This window comes from Boleophthalmus pectinirostris, unplaced genomic scaffold (assembly GCF_026225935.1).
Source record: "Boleophthalmus pectinirostris isolate CB_2022bp ecotype Guang Dong unplaced genomic scaffold, ASM2622593v1 HiC_scaffold_3, whole genome shotgun sequence".
NCBI lineage: Eukaryota > Metazoa > Chordata > Actinopteri > Gobiiformes > Gobiidae > Boleophthalmus > Boleophthalmus pectinirostris.
Window position 1 is genome coordinate 35,595,263 of NW_026571299.1, and position 22,602 is coordinate 35,617,864.

At 38.5% G+C, this 22,602-nt stretch overlaps 1 protein-coding gene across 1 annotated transcript in view; it reads right to left on the reverse strand.

Moving 5' to 3' along the window:
* The window catches only part of LOC110154608 (plexin-A2-like), an 84,993-nt gene that overhangs the window by 25,157 nt on the left and 37,234 nt on the right, over positions 1 to 22,602 (reverse strand). Inside the window, 13 exon segments of the mRNA XM_055160738.1 lie at positions 753 to 920; positions 1,831 to 1,967; positions 2,299 to 2,416; positions 4,385 to 4,536; positions 6,549 to 6,748; positions 7,442 to 7,538; positions 8,283 to 8,455; positions 8,458 to 8,482; positions 10,320 to 10,434; positions 14,160 to 14,256; positions 15,367 to 15,520; positions 16,038 to 16,161; positions 20,595 to 20,695. Of these exon segments, the coding sequence (XP_055016713.1) occupies positions 753 to 920; positions 1,831 to 1,967; positions 2,299 to 2,416; positions 4,385 to 4,536; positions 6,549 to 6,748; positions 7,442 to 7,538; positions 8,283 to 8,455; positions 8,458 to 8,482; positions 10,320 to 10,434; positions 14,160 to 14,256; positions 15,367 to 15,520; positions 16,038 to 16,161; positions 20,595 to 20,695 (1,661 nt within the window).

The window sequence follows — 22,602 nt, forward strand, 5'->3', positions numbered from 1 at the left end:
TTTGCACGATTCTCACTGTGTCCCTGATTGCTAGCTAACTCACAGATTGGCGAGGAGAATGATAATCTGTACTAGGCACACTGCCATATTTAGGCAGAAGGTCTTTTTCATATTAATAGCTTTGGGTTGGAAGGGGCATAGAGTATGCAAAACAGTTGATTCATGTTTTACCTTGCACATATTCAGCACTGAAGAAGTGAGAACATACATACAGATATAAATAAATTCATGTGTACATACAGACATATGCATCTATTTTGTTTCCTTAGAGTTATATGTAGGACTGTGTAATGAATTTAATTTTAATTGAGCAAAATTTGTCGTTTCAAATAGTTGATGATATGCTTGGAACTCTTTCACTGGGAGGTCTGCAGCCAAGCTTGTGGGTTGGAGAAGAGTTCAGACTTTTGGAGAGATAAGTCTGCATAGTTGTAGTAGATGTTCAGGAAATTAATATTGAAAGCCATTTTTATTTGCTTTAAATAAGAGAAAGTTAAATTCAATCAAAATTGTGATCAGTCAAAAATACGAATATTGTGTCACACCACCAAGCCCTAGATAAGTCTCTATTTGAGAATGTTGTAGACAATATTTACATTTGGGGCTTTATTTTGGACATATGGTAGCTTTAATAACAGAAAGAACCTCTCAGATGTGTACAGCACTAGTAGTGATGGTAGATGGTAATATTTGTAGTAGTACTGACATAGCAGTAGTTGTTTGTGCACTAGGATACTACGCTTTTGTGTTACCTGGTAATACTCCAGAGTGGTTCAATGCGCTGTACAGTTGGATCCTCTATGTACTCAAAGGCCAGACTCTCGGGTACTTTAGCTCGGTCCACAGTCAGAGAGACCTGCACTGGCCCCGCCCCCGTCAGCGATGGAGCAGAGAAGCACACTATCTCTGACATGGTCCTCCTGGAGAAGACAAGACAATTTATTGTTCTCTTTGATTGTGATCACCACGGTTACAGCTGCAGTGGTTAACCCGTGGCTTCACACAGTTATGAGCCCCCACATTAGCATGAGGGGAAGGGATTCATCACGCCTGTCCCATCCCCTCCTCGTTAGGCTCGCATTAACGATGGAACAGTGTAATTAGAGTGAGCTCAGGCTAATGGCTCCATCGTTTCATCCCCTGACTGTGAGTGTGGGGTATTTTAAACTTCAAATACTGCTAAAAATACTCTCACAATGGCGGCTAGGGGTTTCAGACCTGTCAAGTAATGCATTATTAAGGTATTTAATTTGAACACAATGTAGTTCAAGTGGATCTCTTTAATCATAGACCAGTTTCAGTAAAGACAGACTCGAAAATGACAGACTGCAAAATGTGAATAAAAAACAGAACTTAATGGTTCACAAATATCATAAAATATACACACTGTATTTTTCACAGCAGAACATAAAAAATTTATCAGTAGTGGAAACAAGCATCTTACAGTATTTTGAAAAAGAATAACTTATTTCCTGAAGTGCTTTTGAAAAAAAAAAAAAAAATCATATGATTCTTCTTACACACAGCCAAAGTTAGTATTTTATTCATGCAAAGCAAAACCAAAGTGCCCTGTTCAATCATAAAAAAGACACAAAAGTCCATATAAATGTAAAAAATGCTTTTCATTAACCAATATTCAAGCACCCCTGAACAATTGTCATTATAGAAATTGTTCACTGTGAAATTAGTGTACAGTATATCCTACCATTGTATTCTATATTTTCCCTGACCTATCATTTCTGTATTCTGTTTTGTGATTTAGTTGTTTAGTTTTATGGATGTAATGATGAGAAACAGTGAAACACACAGAGATGGTATTGTAGAACTCACCGGTACAGTTCACAGGTCTGGTTGGCAAAGTACACATTCACAGTGCTTCCAGCTCCCAGGTTCTCACCCACAATGGTGACTTTAGTACCCCCTGACTCAGGGCCTCTGCCTGGGGTCAGCGCCAACATCGAAGGGGTCTGCCAAAACAACAAAATACGATTTGTGAATTTAAAAAAATTAGAAATTTGAAAATTTGAAAAAAGTTGTGACAATATTTTGAATTAACAAATGGTGTGCATAGTGGTTAAAACTTTTAACATTTTACCACAGTTATTAGAGCCTGTGTAAAAATACAGAGCACTATAGGAACTAATCTATTCAAACAGCAAGTTATTTTGTGCAAGAATTTTACTGCAGTTTCAACACTCTGAAAGTATTCTGTTGAACAATGGCAATGGAGTCAGTTTAGTTTGGCCTAAGCCTTTACTCTAAACAAATTCACTATTCATTTTTTTTTGTCAACCTCACCACAAAGGAGTAGATCTGGGAGGACTGAGCACGTAGTTCAGGTCTGCACTGGCCAACACACAGCATCACTGGACCCGGCGCACTTCCTCTGGGGGCTGCTGCCATCTCACACACAATCCTATCAAAACAACAACAAACTCATTCATTCATTCATTCATATCAGGGTGTTATGCATGCAAGTGATAAACAGAAGACGCGCTGCAGAGTATCACATCTTTTATGTATTGCGCAAGGGGGGAGGTACAAGATGGCCTCTGCATTCGCCGTGATTGAGGCAGACTTTCATGGAAGTTGTGGGTCAATACGACGGGCCATCTTTCATCCTAATGGGAAACCTATAACAGCAATATAACTCACATGATAAAGTACACCCCTCCCTCGTCTCCAGCAAGATCGCCACCCACCATTACCTCGCGTTACCATGACAACGCAGGGGTGTCTCCGATAAATCAGTATTGCCTGTCAGGTCAATAAGACAAAGTGCACCATGAATAAGTCATTATAGCAACTGACCCCATGCTGGAATTAATGATTGGAACAGTTGTAATGCCATGTTTTAAGACTCTAAGCGTGCCACATAAATGGTTTTGCTGAATGCATTGCCCCACGCCTCTCAAACTCTGCATTTCCTGATACAATAAGAGCAAACGATGAATTGTCCCCAGTGAGCCATTACATTCATACATCACATGAGTTTTCCAATTTTCTGCTGGCATGTCCGTTTGGTTCTTTTTGCCCACATGGATATAAATAAGTCCCTGTAGCTTCAGCACAGTCGTTTTACATGGCTGTGGGAGAAACACACGGCTAACAGATTGTCCCTCCAGTCAGCAACACGCAGCGCATTTCAATTACAACTGCGCTCGAAGTCTCACATCAACAATGACACAAAGACTGTCATTTCCCTTAGCATATGACTACATCAATGCAACACACTGTCTCCATTAGGCTACAACCTGCTGTTTCATATATGGACATTTTTTACAAACCATAGGCCTGGTGTGATAGGAAAAAGTGAATCTTCCATGAAAGCAATGGAAATAACAACCACACATTGCAGGTAATTTTGTATATACTGGCCAATCAGGTAGAGCTTGGGCAAAAACACTAGCATCAACTAACATTGTAAGGGTGTATAATCTCAGAGTTTACGATTGATGGTCTGATTCCTTCACTCTAAATTATTCTCGATGTCTAAACTTAACGGTGTACCATATTAGTGGCGGGTCCAACACCTACTTGTCAGCATAAAGATGTTTGATTTGTCTGGAATGTTTCACAGTATGACATTGAAAGCATAGACTGTATATATGAATGGACATGGGTAATGTTCCAAATAGGAAGTTCGCATGCGGGCGCTTCTGGCTCCTTCTGACTCTGGCTCCCATTGACTTACAATGGAATATTGTTGTCCCTCTCTCTGTAACTGCTGCAGTCATTTTAGTCTTAAAATGTTCGTATTAACCCACTCTACATGATCCTGGTGTTTTTATTTAGTTGGTTTTTCTGTTAAAATTCTATTCATAATAATATTTTTGGTTCCAAATTTGCCCTTGTAACCTCTAGCATCGCGAACTTCATTTGAGTGGCGCTATGGGTGACATCAAGGAAAGGACTTGCTTAGTCCACTTCTTTATACCGTCTGTGATTGAAAGCATCTACCTTCATGGAGACAGGCTGGTGCCACCAACAGATCACGTTACAAGTTAGATCAGTGTAGAGGCCACCCAGCTCACAGTAAAAATGGCTGTTTTTCAAGGTATTTTTTTAAGCAATTAAACACTTGTTAGTTGAATATGTGCAAGATAGATAAGATAAATGCCATACTGTGGAACATTCCAGACAAAGCAATTAAATCTCAGTAGACATGAGCAGGCAGCATACCCTCCATTAAAGTCACATATTGCAGCAAAATTGTAACTGTTAAGTACCATACATGGGACAGTAGCAATTACCACTTTAAAACAAAATATTTTATCGTTTGAATAGGAAAAAGATTTAAGATTTTGCATATAACAGGAAGCTGAAACTCATGAATATAATAGGGTTCATATTTTATCTTGTTCGGGATGTCAATTGATCTTACTGTTCTGCTGTGATGTAGCCTTCTTCTTGCGGTGTGCACTGGACACCTGCCACCTCCACGTTTCCCTCCAGCTCAGAGAACGACAGCCCAAGGTTCAGGCCCTGGATTGTCACCAAAGTACCGCCCTCAAGTGGCCCTGCGATTGGGCTCACCTGCAACAAAAGAGCAATCAGAATTTGGTTATTAAGAGTAACACAATCACAATGGTTGGTCCTGGTTTAAGCACAGCTTAGTCCTGATGTAGGCTTGGTTTGGTCCTAGTCCAGGTTTAATTCCATGTTAAACCCTAATTTTGTTATTTCGTAAACCTACCTAAGGCTACATATTAACTCTAATCTGAACTACCGGTAGTTTATACATCGTCTGTATTCATGATGTTCAAGCTATTCAAACGTCCATCTGCATAGAAATTAAGCAATTAAAATAAAAAAATATATATTGGTATATATATTACATCTTCTGAATGAAGAAATGTCCTCGTGAAAAACTTCACATTAGGTTTGGTTTTCCTGGAACCCACGAATATTGCAAGACACGTATCTGTTGAGTATCGTCCATAGACCGTACTATCCAAGGTTGAGAATTGTTATTCGGAAAAAAATTTAATTTACCTAAAGCACATGTTTAACTTATATTTATATGTATTATTGGATTGCCCTTGCAATTCAACCCTCCATTTTGCACATGTTTTTCCAGATTAATAAAACATGCATTTGCCTTTCTCAAATCCATTGAAATACACTCCAAACAAACTCAAATGCATAAAACATTCCTATAGACACCTTGAGTCACATTATCCGTCCTTTCCTGTATAAAGTGAATCCTCCCAGCGGGACACCTCTGGACCTGCGGAGCTGAACAGGGGCAGCAGCAGCGTGACACTGGCTGCTCTCTGCTGTCGATTCATCGGGCCCTGGCTTCTTCAGAAAGACTAATAACGTGACAGGGACTTCAAAGTGTCTGTGTGCTTTGAAGTGGAGGAGCCTTGCATCTGTGCGCCTGACCTACTGCGCCTCATTGTAGAAGAATGAACAGGAGTTTGTGGCATAAAAGATCCATCTCCACTCTCTAAACAGCCTCAATGCGTTTATCTGTCGCTCGTTTAGGAGGTTTAGACAGTGTGCAAAGAGAGGGGAGATAGACTGGGGTAAACATACACTTGGAGGGGAAATTGGAGAGGACCTACAGACACAAAGCAGCTGTTTTAAAGTGAACAGGTTGGCATTCTGTGTTCTAACTCTGAGTGGGAGTGAAAGGAAGAGGATGGCTTTCCTTGGGGTTTATTTAGAGGTAAATAATGCTCAAACTAGTCGAATAAAGAAATTCTTGGTTGAAAGATAAGTCGCCTAGAAAAGCTTGCAAATGAGCCAGATATTGCGCAGAAATTACTATGTATACAGGGAAGTAAACAGCGCTGTTCTTAACTGAATATATAAATTCAACTAAACAAAAACTCCCAAGACACCATCGGCTGATTAATTGGCTAAATAACTAAAGGATTGGCACTAAACTGAACTACAACTAACCAAAAACAAAAATTGGTATAGCCTAAGTAGTAGTCGAATAAATAGAATTATAAAAGTAACAACCATGTTCACTCACAAAGACACAGTGGAGACACAGTGGAGACACAGTGGATCATGGGGGTCATATAAAGTGTACTGTTGTGTATGTGGCTGGGTGCTGGGAGCTATTTTTATTTATTTTTTTTATCATTATAGCCAAGGGGTGTGTTCACACTTTTCTTGTTTGCTCCTGGTTTGAGCCCAGTTTAGTCTTGATGTAGACTAGCTTTGGTCCTGTATAAGATCTGGTTTAATCCAGGTCTACTCCAGGGTTAGGTCCAGGTTCAGCCCCAGTTTTGTTTCCTTTTTAATGTGGTGATTGTGCAAGTGTAAATGCAGTGAAAATGTCATTAAATCGTGTTTTATTGTATTTTTCCAAACCACGTGAGTTTACTAAAAACAATCCAGACTTAGTGGAAGTTATGACTCCCCTATGTATTATATTTCTTGTAACTGGCATTTTTAAGCTATATACTTGCCCTGGGCCACTGCAAATCTTGTCGGCTGTATAGTTTATGACCAGACCACTTGTAAACATTGTGCTTTTACTCAGTGTCTAAGAGAGAGTGGCTGGGCGAGTTTCCAAGCCCACAGCAGACCTCGGTGATGCGTGGGTTGGTGCACTTGACACTCCGGGCAGACAGGTCCAACCATCGACTGGCGTAGGGGGAGAGGGGGGCACAGTGCTGCTTCAGGGTGCACTTGCCCTCGCCACTGCACCAGCCGCACTGGAACTTCCTGTCAGCGCGAAGACACATCCCACAGCTGTCCCTCTGGGCACTGCATTTGTACAGGTTTACTGTGAGGAGGGAGAGGAAAATAGAGTTTTGAAATATTTATTTAAGTATTATATACAAGTACAAGCAGACTGCAAAAGCTACAATTCTACATATTTAACAAAGTTAGTTTCAGAATATTGTATAGCATTTTTTATTCATTGCAATCATCTTTATTAGACTGTATTAAAATGACAACATTGAAAAGCCTTATAAATAGTTGATATAATAGCAATTAAAAGAAAATTAGAAGAAATAATTTTGGCTTGACTGAAATCTACATTTATCACTGGGCCTGGGGGTTTAATGGCTGCCAGGAGATCTATCACTGACAACCTCCTTCCCTTTAAGTGCCCTTTATTTACGCTTGAAGAAAGTGCTGCATCTAAGTGATGACATGGCCTGGTCGAATTCATAGCCATCCTTGACAAAGTGGGTGTATTTCATATGGAACCCACATTGACAACTCTGAGCATGATGATGGAGGGGAAACTGAGATAGAGACTCAAAAAGCTAAAGTGAGCAAATATGAAGATTCGCCCTTCACCCCCTCAGCTGGAGAGTGATTGGGCACTTTTTGATCACACTGGCTGCTATTGTGAACTTTCTCTCAAGGCCCTTTGGATGCCTTGAAGTGCTCTCTCTGACCCATCTATCCCACATGGATTGAGTGCTTTATGCTCCTCTAGGTTGGCAGTGATGGATGGCAGACGCACCTTTAATCTTCTCGGGATTGTCGATGATGAAATTGCCGTTCCATACGATGGAGAGGTCCACTGCCAGGTCACTGATCTTCACACCCTCGTACATGTACTGAAAATCACACAGTAACACAGTGAGCCCAAAGTGGGTGCTATCACGAGCGGGGTAAAGGAGAGGCAAAGCTGCAGTAACATAAAGAAACAGAGCAGTTCAAAATGAGAGGATGAAAGGGCCATGGCGAGACAAGGCTTTTAAGCATCTGTCATCTCTGCCATGCCTGTCTGCTCCGCTCCTCTGCAATACACGGGGACACAGACCTCAACCACGGTGCCCAGTGATCCACATCTGAAGAAAATGGCCTTTTCATTCATTGTCGCAAAAGCGCAAGGTGTGCTTTGCATTGCAATTTGCACTTCCATTTGTGCTCAAAAGCTGTTTAGTAAAGTTCAGTTTCATGCACTTTCAAATAACTTTATAACGTTTCATGTGAGTGGCACTTTGCATTGCACATTAATGCTGCTTCTTTTCTTACCAAGCTATTTAAACTATATATAGCGCACTCCTATGCCAATTACAAATAACAGCATTACCTGTCTTGTCATTTAGCTAGTTTTCTTTTAGTTTTTATCTCTCAGGCAACACGAATGGATTTTCAATCAATTATTCTACATTATGCTTCTTTAATTTTCATTTCACAACTTCACAATTTCATAATTTCACAATTTGATTCTCCATTTTCTTCTTTCTTATCTCATCTTTCTTACCCACGCTCCATTTCCCACCCTGCTCAGCCCTGTGTATATGTCAAGCTCATCTGACAGTGGTGAGTGTCTCTTGTGGAATGTGGGGTCATACCGAGCTGTTCTGGCACTGTACGCTGGTGCTGTTGAAGCGCAGGGCAGTGACTCTGTGACTGGTCCCCTGCACATGCACCACACACTCGTACCCCCTCTGACCCGACTGGGGCTGGGGCAGGTTACGCGCCTTCAGGGTGATGGGTCGCACCTCTCCTGCCGGGATCAGGATCTGTCAGAGTTAAGGAGCTGGGGACAGTCCTGGGAGAGAAAACATGTCATGATAGCTGATGAATCTTGAGATTTGAGATGAAATATTATTAATGCTGGCATGAAGATGCACTATGTAACTTTAGTGCAGGAGTCATCTGCTTGTAATGCTTGAAGTGTTCCATGGTATGTCATTAAAACTGTTGTCACTATTACACTGGAGAACATGCATTCTTACAGTGAGAGGGATCACGTCTGTACCATAGACTGTATAAAAGAAGTGGACTAAGCGAGTGTGACGTCACCCATAGCCATAATGAAGCTCCTGATGCTATTGGTTACAGGAGCAAATTTGGAACCAGACTCCATATTTGGAAATCCGACCGTAAGTATCATAGCAATCACAAGAGCCAATCATGATTGAAGTTATTTAACTAATAAATCAATTAACATCAGTTTATTTTATTTATTTTACTTTCCAGAAAAACTAGGCACCGGGGGTCTTCGAAGGTCTATTGGCACAATTAAATGCCAAACAAGCCACGATTAACTATAAATGAACCTATATCGCTATATTTTAAGACTAATAGAACAAATTAAAAAGTACAACAATCTGAAAAAAAGTTGTCTAACAAATTAAAGTTGTTAGATGCACTCCTTGATGAACTATCAGCCAACACAGTTAAATCTACAAACAAAATGGCAGGAGTCCATTGACAATTTTATTAAATGCCTTGATCCACTTGTTAAAAGCCCGGAAAAGTCGTGCTGTCATTGGATAAATGTAAACGTCATTCAAACCTGTCAAAACGGGGTGACCCTGCCGACGGTGAAAGGAAAGCGAGAAGGGGGCTTACGTAGGAATGAAACACACTAGCTGTCAGTCAAACCTGTTGCTAACACTAGCAGGAGCGACGTTGGGGAATGAAGGCTTCTGATTGGTCCATTATTTATGTTCATATTTTGATTTAGAGACTAAATAGCAAAATGAAAAATCAGGATCATGTAGCGCAGGTTAATATGAACATTTTAAGACCAAAATGATGAGGCTCACAGCAGCGTTTACAAAGAGGGGCGACAAGAACCCACTGTAAGTCAACTGGCGCCATGGTCAGTAGGAGCCGGAAAAGCCTCCTGGCGCACTTCCTATTTGGAACGCGGTGGCTACCATGTTAGTTATGTCCATTCATATATACGGTCTATAGTCCATCATATGGAGATTTAACACCATACTGTGGAACATAAGCAGGTGATAAAATCTCCACTATTACATACACAAAATGATAATTGTGAGATGAAAATGAAAGACCAACCCATTATAAAGCTTAAGTGTGTTACATAAATATTAAGTAATAAACAGGACAGGGATTAAAATCATATTAACTGTGAGTATGTTTGTGCTGCTCCAGAATAATCCTCAGGGCAATGCCAGTTTACTTGTGGTCAATCTGGCTTGCTCATGATGCTACAATAATATTGATACTTAAACTAACATATACAAAACTGAACAACACTATTGGAGAAAAATAAGACAAAATTAAGACTTTCCTGAATAGTTTTAGAATGCCCTGTATTATTTCAACATCAATATGAGACCATGTGGTAGAGAAACTACTATTATTGGTTTGATGATTGCATGCCATTATCACAGTTGTATCACAGTTGTATCACAGTTGTATCAAAATTGGTATTGCATCTGTTAAAAAAATCTGTTAAGTAAAAAATCAAGTCTGAAAGTTTTCCCTATGATGTGAAAGTTTCAAATGCAATGTACTTATATGAAATGGGACACTTGGGGACATGTTGTAGCTGTAAGTACTGCTCTAGCTCTGTACCAGACAGCTCTTTGTAGTATATGTTTTCAGGCTAAGTGCTTTTGTGTGCGTACCTCTGTAGCGTTGACCCTGCCCTCTTGAAAGGAGCAGCTGCTGGGGTCGTGGGTGCACAGGTTGCGATATTTACACCAGTGGCATCGGAAAGTGCTGCTTACACAAGACAGACACCTGCAAAAAGAGGGAGAATAAATCATGCAATTACTATGTGTTTCTTTGTAAAACTCACCGCTCAGTGTAATCTGTTCTCACTTTTGGGCATTATCAACATCTTTCCTCGAGGACTATTCAAATACAAACACTGATAAGGAATTATAGCTTTGGGCCGCCGTTATTATGTTCTTTCAAACACCCAATGAGAACCGTTTCTATGCTGGCTGAATGAATAGCATAACAGATATAACAATACGTGACCTTGAGGATGTTGGTTAGGTTTATTCTTGCTGTAGCAGGGAATTGTTCAAAAGTTTCAAAAGACGGTATTTTCAGTTCAGTTTCAGAAGACACAAACCAGTGCCTTTGTGCTGGTGGCATGTCTTGAGAAATGGAGGGCATCTGTATGTTACTGTAAATCAATATGCAACTCAATACACTATTTGATGACTTTAATTCATATCTTTTACTTCCAGTTGCTGACAGTCACAGTGTGGTAAGCAATTTTAGTCATCTGGTTCATAATTAACGATTGCACCTAAAATACGAAAAATGTATGTCAAAATCTAGCTGGTGAATGTAGTAGATAAACGACATCCACCCTTGTCTTAAACACTGGAAATATAATATTGTATACTATTCATACTATTCTTATAAGTGGCAACTTGTTATAATCTCAAAGGACTATGTTCTTACAATATTAAGGTTACAAAGAGAAGATGTGATATAAATAATTTATGTTTTAGAAACCACATGAGCAAGGGGGTTGAATACAGAGGTTCAATCTGAAGAGCTAGAATGTGCATTGTAATTTTTAGGTAATGTTTTACAGTAGAAAAAAAAAAGAAACAATATTACACAAGTGTTGGTAAAAGTACATTGCATTGCTTTCACTGTAAAACAGATGTTTTGTCAAATAATAATAGAATATTATTATTATTATAAGTGAGAGCAGGAGAACGGTACAATATTCAACATGTGGGTTGCTGGGGTTACTTTTGAGATTTTGTCATTTCATACATAATTTGCTGAAGTTATTTTAAGTTTTGGCAGTGAAAAGTTGCTTATTACACACACATATAAATCCCCTGAAGATGAATATTGTATAATTGAAAGTTATGAAGCCAGAAATGTAACAAGCTTCTTTTTTTTTTTTTTTTAATAAACCAGGCAATAAACTAAAGGAAAGCATAGAGCAGAACACTGCAGCTCATAGCGGACTACAAATGCCAATAAATGTAGCACAGAGCCATTAAATTTTGATATTAATTAGCAGCCCAGGGCCAGTGTGGACATAAAGTGTGTGGATGTGTGAATGTGTGTGTTAAACAGGAAAATTTCAGAGGTGGGGTATTAATAGAAGTGGACTGGCAGGGCGCTACACTTGCTGGATAATTAATTATGGTGGTGATGTGATGTTGGGGTGGTTCTGCAAAAGAGGGGGTTGATGATTGGGGTATTTTTTTGGTCTGAAATATTCACAGGAGTTCACTGGGTCACCTGGCAACTAATGGAAGCGTGTACCGGTCTTAGGCTGATGAGATGAGCTTCCAACTGTTTCTGCCTAATAGCTTAATATGGCCATATCTGGGCATTCACTCGGAGCACTTTTTCAATGGATGGCATGTGGGCTAATTTTCTGAGTCCAGCTTTAGCATGCACCATTAATCATGCATCTCCTCCCACAGTGAACTTGCAGCATGACCGTTAACACAATTAAAGGTTAGTTAAGTGTTGAGTGAATCTCCCTGGACAAAGGGTATTTAAAAGGTGATGCTGATATTGTAAAACGCAAGTGTAAGTATTTTACAGGTTTAATTTGATTTGTTTTCACATTCAAATAGAGGAGCTAACAGTCTAGAGAGAATACGCTCTGTTCCAAAGATCATAAATCTCTAAGCACTCTATTATTGAAACTCACATGATAAAGATAGAGACTCACAAAATCCTTTAATTATTGTCTTAAAATTGAGCTATTTTCAAATCAAGAGAAATGTAGTGTGTAGGCAATTAGCCATAAAATAAACATAAATAAAAAAAACTACCTTTGTTTGAATATTACAATATTTTTCACATTTTGATTGATGGTGATGGTAATTAAGAAGAAAACCTTGTGTGAGATAAATACACATCGTATGACTATAAAAGTGTTCACTTAGCCAAATACACCTAATTGGCATTCCTCCCACCAGGATCCACCTCTGTAGCCGTTAGTACTTGATATTCAGATAGGGATGCTCATGCCATTGTTTACCACTATAGTAAATACAATTGACGTGAACATAATGGTTCAAAGTCAAAGCTTTCCTTCCCAGACAGAGGCTTAAATTACTGCAGCAGATGAGCATTTCAATGAGGTGCATTTCATTTACTGTGAAAGTGTGCGCAGAGCCAAAATCTTAAATGTCAGATGAGCTCCCACAGGGGCTGCTCAGGGAGAAAAATCACAAGTGGAGTGTGACTCTAATTGTCATCTACACTACAGTGTATCCAGTCATAACAATGACACAGATATATAGTACTAGAGCTCCTGTAATTGTTCAGAAGTCAACTATTATTCAGAGCATACATAACAAAGCAGACCAACTGACAATTTACTATTTAAAAATGACATGAAATGGCAGGAAAATGGGAGTAAAAACTTGAAGAATAGAACAATTTCACTTGATGATAGCGTGATCATTTAAAATGTATTAGCTCAGTTGTTCATGTTCAGTGTTTACATAGTAATACATTAGTTGCCTCTAGTTTTTAAAATAGTACAAAGTTGGTAGGAGCTTTTGTGTGTATTGTCTATTGCATTTCAAACATGTACTCATGTCATATTAGTACTGGCAGTGCAAAAAGTTTGTACAGTCAATGTCAAAAAATTGGCCGACAATTAAAACATCACACTTGAAATGCATTTAAATCTCTTAGACAAACTCGTAAAGTGCCACTTAAAACAAATCCCCAAACAAACGAGCCCCAGTGAATGCATCATCCTGAATGAAATAGAAGCTGACAAGTAAATTGAACTTAGAGGTTATCTAACAGCCTCCCCTTAAGTGGGCTAGTGAACAGCAGTACATCATTGTCCTAAATTAGGTTGTGCCCCCGCATCTATTGAACAGATCAAACCTTGGAGGGAGGGGCTGCCTGCTGTTGCAGTTGGTGCAAAGATTTTGTTAGCAAAGAAGTAGTAACAATGGAATAGTAATACTGCTTTTGTCCATATTTTATGTTGAGGTTTTGCTTCAATGCTAGTGTTTTATATATATATATATATATATATATATATATATATATATATATATATATACTATTCCAATATTCAGTCACTGCTTTATCCTTTACTCTGCTTTATTACTCATTGTTATACTTCTTAATATATATATATATATATATTATATATATATATATATATATATATATTATATATATATATATATATATATATATATATATATATATATATATATATACTTAATAGAAAATAGAAGAAAATAGATTAAGAAGTATAACAATGAGTAATAAAGCAGAGTAAAGGATAAAGCAGTGACTGAATATTGGAATAGTTTTTGTTTATTTGTTTGTATTTATTTCTTTTAATGTTACATCTCACTGTTTTCGTTCTTGTTAGTTTTTATTATTTTTTGCTTTGTCTAGTCTTTGTCCAATATGTAAAAAAGCCTTATACATATTTGAATTATAAAAAAAGAAGTATAAAAGAAGTATTGTGATTTAATATTTATTGAACTCACGTTCTGTGGGTGCTGCAGTTGTAAAACTTCACCTCAGTGCTGCCCACCATTTGTCCTGTCTCTTTTGAGTTTAGTCGCAGCTCTATACCAGCCCAGTCTGAAAGAGAAAGGGAGAGGGAGGAGGAAAGAAGAAACGGAGAGGGTGAGGGAGGTGAAAGGGATAAGAAAGGGAGGGAAAGAGGGAGCGAGGGAAGGAAAGAGAGAGAGGGAGTGAGTAAGGGAGAGAGAGAGGGGGAGGGAGAAAGGGAGGCACAGAGAATGAGAGGGAGGGAGGAAGCGAGAAGGAGCGAGAGACAGGGAGGGAGGGGGAGAGGGAGAGACGGAGTGGTGAGAGAAAGACGACAATAAGTGGTGGGAAGAGGTCAATATGCAAAACAGTTTAATACTTTTATCTGGCTCCTCTAAAGAGCCACCTGGCGTCTGCGCTTCTGCAAGGGCATATTGCAGTTGGTGTGAAAAACCTTCAGTCAGAAACTTCAAATGAGGGATTACTGTAAATGTGCAGAGAAAATTAAACAGCCCAGCAGTACCTTTTGGGACTAAACAGAAATGCAGAGTGGTCAATCCCAAATGAAAGCTACATTTGTTTACTTGCTAAAACATAGACACATTTCCACAAGCACTGCCTTAAGTCACCAATGAACTTTTAGTTTCATTAAACAAAATAAGTGAAGTAATTTCTTTTTCTTTTTTCATTTTTAGAATCAAAATCTTCACAAAAACCTTGGGCTGTATTTAATGGAACAATAATTGACTATGCAAATAGTTGCTGAATAAAGGGTCCATGTGAAAGTCAAGGCTGCTTCTGCAATGATTGAAGATTATTTTGCAGATAGTGCGGCAAATGTTCCTAAAACATATCCCTAATATTAAATGTTGAATTGATAGGAATCATAACTAAATACAAAAAAATATATAATTAAACATAAAATAAATAAATATATATATATATATATATATATATATATATATATATATATATATATATATATTTTTTTTTTTTTTAATCTATTGAGCTGATGTATCATATTCACAGGTTTCAGCTTCCTCTTGATAGGTGACATTTTGAGGACGTTTCACCATTCAAGATCTGATATGTAATTTTACATTGTTATTTGTAATTGCAACAGTCATCTGTTTAATTTTTCATCTAAGCACAGTTGGGGTCTATGGGCATCTAAGAGCACCTGTGTGTCAGTGACCTCACCTTGTCCCTCAGGTATGTGCGGAGCCTCTTTCCCTGCAGGAGACAGACACATGACCCTGTTCCCATTCACGTGTCCCTCCACCTGCGCCTGCTGTCCGAAGGAGCATGTGATCCCAGCAGAAAGGTCAGGCACATTGTTCACCTCCAGCAGGAGCTTCAAGAAATAAAAAGACATTTCATACACGACAACCAGCAAAATTAAATGTGCATTATTTTATATAATTTGTGATGTATTTTCAATCACTAAGATGTAACTCAGATGTACAGTATCTTGCCTTCACTCTTCAATTTGGTGCTGACATTTCATCCTTTCATATAGTACATTAAAAGGACTGTAACTTCTCTGGTAGAGGATCCATCACCTACTATTCCCAAAAGTGGGGACAATAAGGTGGGGAATGCTCCACCACGCAATTTATGCAGTGCACATTTAAATATGAAATACCATGATGTTCAAACAGTAATCAAAAATTATTTATAGGCCCATTATTCTCCACTAACTGTATTTTCTGATAATATCTAACTTCACCAATGACAGTCACCATAGCATGCGTCATCCCTAATCTCTTATCTGTACATTCTCCACATGTTTCTCCTCTGCGCTACTCGCTGTATATTCTCGTAAACTTGTGACAGGTCAGTGATTGGTGCAATAGTAAAAGTGGACTCACTGGAACGCTGTGTGCTGATACCGCAATGCTGTCGGGATGAGAGATGACCTTCACACAGCGGTCAATGTCGGTGGCGAAGCGGTACATCTCATCAGACCTCGGACAGCGATCCCTCCTCGAGCACCTGTGGGAAAAGACCCCAAGCACGGTTACAGCCATTGAGAAGAAAAATGACCCCAGAAAATGGCCCTGGAAGAACATTTGGTTTGTTTGTTTGTCAGTGCGAAGTTGGAGACTGGATGCTCCTATATATGTGATATGTTTTCTATCAAAGGGTTATCAGTTTCATTTGGAGTTTGGAGTAGTGTTGTCAGAACACAGTGAATGCTTGTTTAGCATAAGAATAAACAAATGCAGATTTAAGCATGCAAATTTACAAGTATGCATGTAATGTCATGTTACAGGTCAAGGGTCTGCCACCTGCTCGTCTCCATGGAGATGTTTTTGCTGCACTTGGAATTTTTCACAATATCAAGTCTCTCACAGTAAGAATCCAGGATTTTCACGTAGTTTCAAACTATAAATGCCATACTGTGGATCATTCTGGACAAAGCCATAACATTTCAATCGAGACAGGCAGGTGGCAGACCCCCAAAGTTACATAGTACACATTGTTGTACGAACAAATTGTTCTGAAAGTATTATGTTAGAAGTGTTCCCCAGTAATGACACAGCAGTTAACATCTATTGTCCATTGTTGCGTAAAAGTGTTATGTGTGTGTTATTGGGCTGGGTTTCATTAAGAAGTTGCCGATACGACACATACCTTGATACATAGGCCACAATATGATACATATCTCGATACAGTGAGCTTTCGATTTGATATGATATATATCAATTATGGCTATGATACTAAAAGTCTTTGTTAAAACACTTGCAAAGTTCATATGAAACACAAACATTTTAATCAAAATTAAAACTGTGAAAATGTCAAATGTGTCGCATAAATGGCTTTTCCTTCCTCTGAACAAGCAACAAAACGGTAGTGCTGTGTCAAAATAATTTAGTCAAATTTACCAAAAGATACTCTTGGCAATATATCGATACAGCAGCCCACGATACCAATACTGTATCATCACATTAAATCATCCGATATATAGATATTTCAATATAGTTGCACAACCCTAGTGTGTTATGAAGTGTTTCTTAATGTAACTCTCAGATTTGGTTTTGCAGAATGTACCATAAAGTGAATGTTTTTCTTTTAGTTTCGCTCCAGTCACATGCAAGTAATCCGTAATCAGATGTTCAACAGTATCTATTATTCATAGGAAGTTTATAAAGATTACGTTACAAAATCCAAGCATAAACCTCACAATATAAAATGGTCATCTGCTTTTACAGAACACAATTAAAATGAGCTACAAAGTGAAACAGAATCTATGTACTTCCTGCTCTCTAATAAAACTTAGCGGGGTCTTTATCACTCAGCTCATGTTTCTCCCATGTCTCACTCTCAATCTTTGATGCCAGGCCCGATTATTCATTTAACATTTTACTGTTCTTTTCTGCAGAGCCAATTACACTGAGTGCCACCGAGGAATAATCTGCACTCCTACATCCCAAAAGGAAATTACTTGTAGAGAGCTGAATGAGTTGGCTTTTTACTGTGACCTTACCATAATCTTGTCTGGGTGATGTGCGAATTAAAGTACTTCTAGGGATATGAGGGGGTGGGAATCTGAACTTTTTATGGATGTTATGTTGAAATTCAAACTAATACAGCATAAGCCATGTAAGAGAAGATACTGTGTCTGTTAGTCCCAGTGAGCTATAATTAAAAGGTGCAGTGTGTAACCTTTCTGATGTATTAACCGCCACCTGCTTATATCCAAGGAAATTTTATTCTTTGCTTGGAATGTTCCATAGTATGGCATTAAAGTTGATATTTATCTACAGAGACAAGCAGGAGATGCCACCAGACCAAGTTACAGGTTAACTCTGTGAAAAGGTGACCCCTTTCACAGTAAGAATGTATGTTTTAGAGGTGTTTCTGAGCTATTACAACACCCTTAATATTCCAGAGAGCTACTACAGGCAAAGAAAAAACATCTCCATTTAGCAGACCCTCAGCAGAAAAGTTACACAATACATCTTTAAATATGGAAACTTTTTAATTATTTTTATGTAATTTCTCTATTTTAGTAACACAGTAATATAGTGGTCGATACCAGAATGTACAGCAACGGACATAGTGGCAATATAAATAGTATGCTATGACTATAGTACTTTTTACTTAATAAAACAGTACAGTATTCTCTTGTAATGTAGTAGGATAAAACAACACAATGCAAACACAAGTCTATATTCTAATAAATATTTTTGCTACAATAAGCTTGAGTAATATCAGTTTGTATCAGTAGTTTAAAAGAAACGCTCAAAAATGAATATGAATCTCAAAGCAATTGTTATGCCTTGAAAATCCAGACAGTATTTTGTTTTCCTCTTGTCTACCAAATAGTGTGCAGCTCGGAGCTAATACACTGTTGAAGAGTACTGAGGGGGTGGCACCTCCAGAGAGGACTCAAAGAGCTGCGAGCCGCGGCTGTAATTACAACACAATATAAAAGCAAAATGGGGAAGCGCTGACAGCTGTTGCCTGCTCAGAGCCAGCGGAGTACAGGCAGTCACCTTCTGACCGCACATCAGCTCAAGTACGCCTTTCATCCAGCCAGTCTTTCAGCGCCTTTTATTTGGGCTCTTTTATGGGTGTGTTTTGTCTGATGAAGCAAATTGTACCCCCCTTCCTATTTTACATAGTTGCTACAGAGCATTAACCAAACCTGCAGTGTAGAAAATGGTGTAAAATGGTGCTGGGATTGGCAAATATAAGGTTTGAAATACAAACCAAACCAAAACAGAAAGCATTTCATGTTAATCTTAAGCAGCAGTAATCAATACATCTTTATGGGTATCAACTACCATGGAAGTCTGCCACTTTTCTTTGTCTACAGAGAGTAATAAGAAAAGAACTACAGAACCCTTTGTATGCGCACTATGGTAGAAAAGTGTTCAAAGGTCATCTAGACAACATTGTAGAAATTAAGAAGTTTCGATTACCATCCAGAAGTCATTTTCAATCTGAAGGTACTGAGGAGCTGGAGGTCTGACAAGCTAGAACTTATACTGCCCCAAGAGAGGAGTTATACACTCGAATTTGCTCTTGACTTGTTTACTTGCTACTTACTTACCCTCAGCCCACTCTGCGCATTATTCTCAGCAGCCCCTCACCCATTAAGTACCTGATAATTTGACTGTCTTAATTTTTGCTTTGACCAAGGTTTAGCCAAGGTTATAATGTATCTTAGTCCACCATGGATTTAGATACAAGAAGATACCTCAAACCTTTCCTGCCAAGGACCACTCCTGGGCGACTGTGACTGGACACTACTCCTCATATCTTTATAAAAATATAAGTATATAATGGACACACTGGTAAATGTCAGTTTGCTTCCTTTTTGGTAAAGCCCTTGAGATGACTGCAGTTTGAATATTGGTCTATATAAGAAAAAATAAATTAAAACATTTCTTTGATATTGATTAAGGCATGAAAGGAGCAGGACCATGCAAAAACTGAACTGCCCCAGGCTCACCTATCATTGCTGACATTTACGATAGAAAAGCAGTGGACAAAGTGTTCTGTGGCTGTGACACTGGCATTTTCAGTAAAGTGGCCTGGTATAACGGTCTGTGCTTGGACAACCAACACCACTCTCCTGCATACGGAGAAGGCAGAGCACTGTCCATCTTGTGGAAGACAATGGACAAAAAAGTAGTCAAGATGTAGAAAAGAAAGTAGGCAATTCAGTGGGTTGAAGAATCATGATTCACCTAGGGTTACTTGAGGCAACAAGAGTTTTCTACTCAGTGATACGTGTAAAGCATTTATTTAAGTAAACGGGCTAATGATGTTCAGAAAAGGAAGTGTTTAATGGGGTAATTTAAACTAAAGCACAACAGTGCTTTTTCTTCGTTGCAGTGATTTAAATAACCTAGATCATGGTGAAGATACTGCTAGCTATAATTCAGTCACACTGCTAAATTCGGCAGCTCGGGTCAACTATCAACAAAGCAGTATGCTCAAAAACATAGGCGTTTAATCTCTTATATCCCCTTTACTCAGTTTCCAGGGTTTTATGCAAGCGAACCTGGGGGTCACATAATTAAGACAGGAGAGATAAGCTTGTTCATGCATCGTGTGTAAAATGTTCCCTCGGTATATTGGGGTCCAGTAGTCCTGCTGAGACCACTAAATTAATCCCTCACTCTCCATTAAATTTACTAACCCTCAGCCTACTCACACACAATCGAAATCACATTGTGGGTTGTCCAAAATAGCACTAGCTTACTGAGGTCATGCTGTTCCTCAACCACTTCCTGGTTTTCTGAATGCCCCACCAGCTGTTCTTAATGGAAGCTGGACAATAAGCCTGCCAAGTATTAACCAACACAAATCATTTGACCACTTTCTCATGTCTATTTTAAGTAGGCTGAGCCAGATGTTGGGAAAGTATGGTGATAAAGTTGTAATCTCTGAATCATTGTGTATGGACTTACATGTTGTAGAGGACACACCAGCCGCAGTGAGGATCTCCAGAGCTCAAGCACTCGGAGCACGTCCCATACTGCTCACACGCCTCCACGGGGACCTGGGCCACCTTAGACAAAGAAAGGCAAAGAAAAAGAAGATTGTTCAATGATCAATAATTTGTATGGATTTGTATTTTGATTGATTCATGCCTGTTTCAATATTCCTGCTTTGTCCGCATGCTCAGAAAATGTCAATTCAAAACATTTTAATGATTTTTTTTAATGCTAGAATACCCTATAAAGATATAGTAAAGTTTTGTCTAAATTATACGAAGCTTTTTTTTCTGTATTAAATAGTAGAGGACTTGTTCAAGTTATTAGAGCACATGAAAACATTCTGCATTATAAAAGTTTCTGAAAATAAAGGCTAGGCTGAACTTTTTAATGTGCACTAGATTATGCATGCGTACAGGTGTTGGTATAAGGAGCACTTTGCACACACACTTAATTGCACAACACTTATCATGCTAATGTGCAGAAGGCTTTAAGACCACTTCTGCGTAATTGTCAATGTTTGGATAAGAACGGTGACAAAATGGTTATGGAGGGGTTCAGATGAAGTGAACAATGGCAGCTAACATTTTCTGAACTTCTGAAGTTACTTTAGAAAACATTCATCTTATCTTCAGTTACGATGGTTAATCTCACATTTCACTGGCTCTCTCTTACTTCCAGAAGACAGTTACACTTTCTGCAACTTGTGTTTAAATGTTATTACTCAAAGTTCCCACCCTACTTAAAAGAGTTTTTGATTCCATTTAGATCAGCATATCATTTACGTCACACTGAACAATTATTTTTTAATGTTCCTATAATAAAAAAAGAAATTGGCCGCAGAGAATTTAACTTCAAAGCTCTAGATGAATGGAACAACTTACCCTCCTCAACTCAATCAATTACATCAATCCACCATTTTAAGGCATCAGTCTTCAGATTCTTACAAACATCCTGCTCCTGTTTTTGATAAAAATACATTTTTCTTATATGTACTTTCTGTTGTACATAGAGTTGCTTTTTTTTTCATTCATTTACAAATATTAGGTGTGGTGATGATAAAATCAGAGAGATGTATGTATACCTTAGGATCCTGGACTGTATAGTATGAATGCTGTCTGTGTGCTGTGTGAATGTTGTCTTTGTCTGTCTTTTGTTCTGTTTTCATTAGTTTTTCTTTCTCTTCTGTAAATGCTGCTTTTGTTAATGCATTAGGACCCCCTCACAAACGAGATTCTACATCTCAAGGGGCTTCCCTTATAAATAAATAAATTTGAAGACTGAAGTAAAATCCATTGTTGAAATGATCAGGTTTAACTTCAGACTAAACCTGATCTATATTATTATACTTTTGTTAAGTAAAACACCATCTTTAAGTTAAGATGAGTTTTAATTTAAATCCTACAACATGGCTCCACCTTAGATCCTATGAAATTATAATAAAATAGGTTTCTTATTACAGACAGAACAATAATTTGTATTGAAAATATGATACAATACATGATACATCTACCCTTATGATGAACAAAATTTAGAGAAGTATATTAAAGCACTATAACTCTTCAAGCTAACAAACTGTATTGTCTGGATAAGGGACAGCTGAATGTGGACATTTTTAGTGTTACAGCCTTCATCTTAGTTCATTTTTTTTCATCAGAATATAGACAGATTCTGGAGACAACTTGTACTCATGCCAACACTGTTATATATGAAAGTCAGGCGGTCCATAAGCTCTCCATTAGCGTTTGGAGAGCTGCTGCTGTCAAGCGGGCAGCGCCATCCCCTGCATACAAAACCAGGATTGAAGCCTCAGCCTCCCAGTCTGGACGATTCTATATGTGCTTATTATTCAGGCTGCTGGACGTATGATGCAAGCAATTTCCCGATGTAAGCAATCACAAATGAAGAGTGGATTATGGATTGGAGTGTCTACCGGTGCTCTTGATAGCATAAGTGGGCGCTCTCTCAGGTCTGTGTTGGC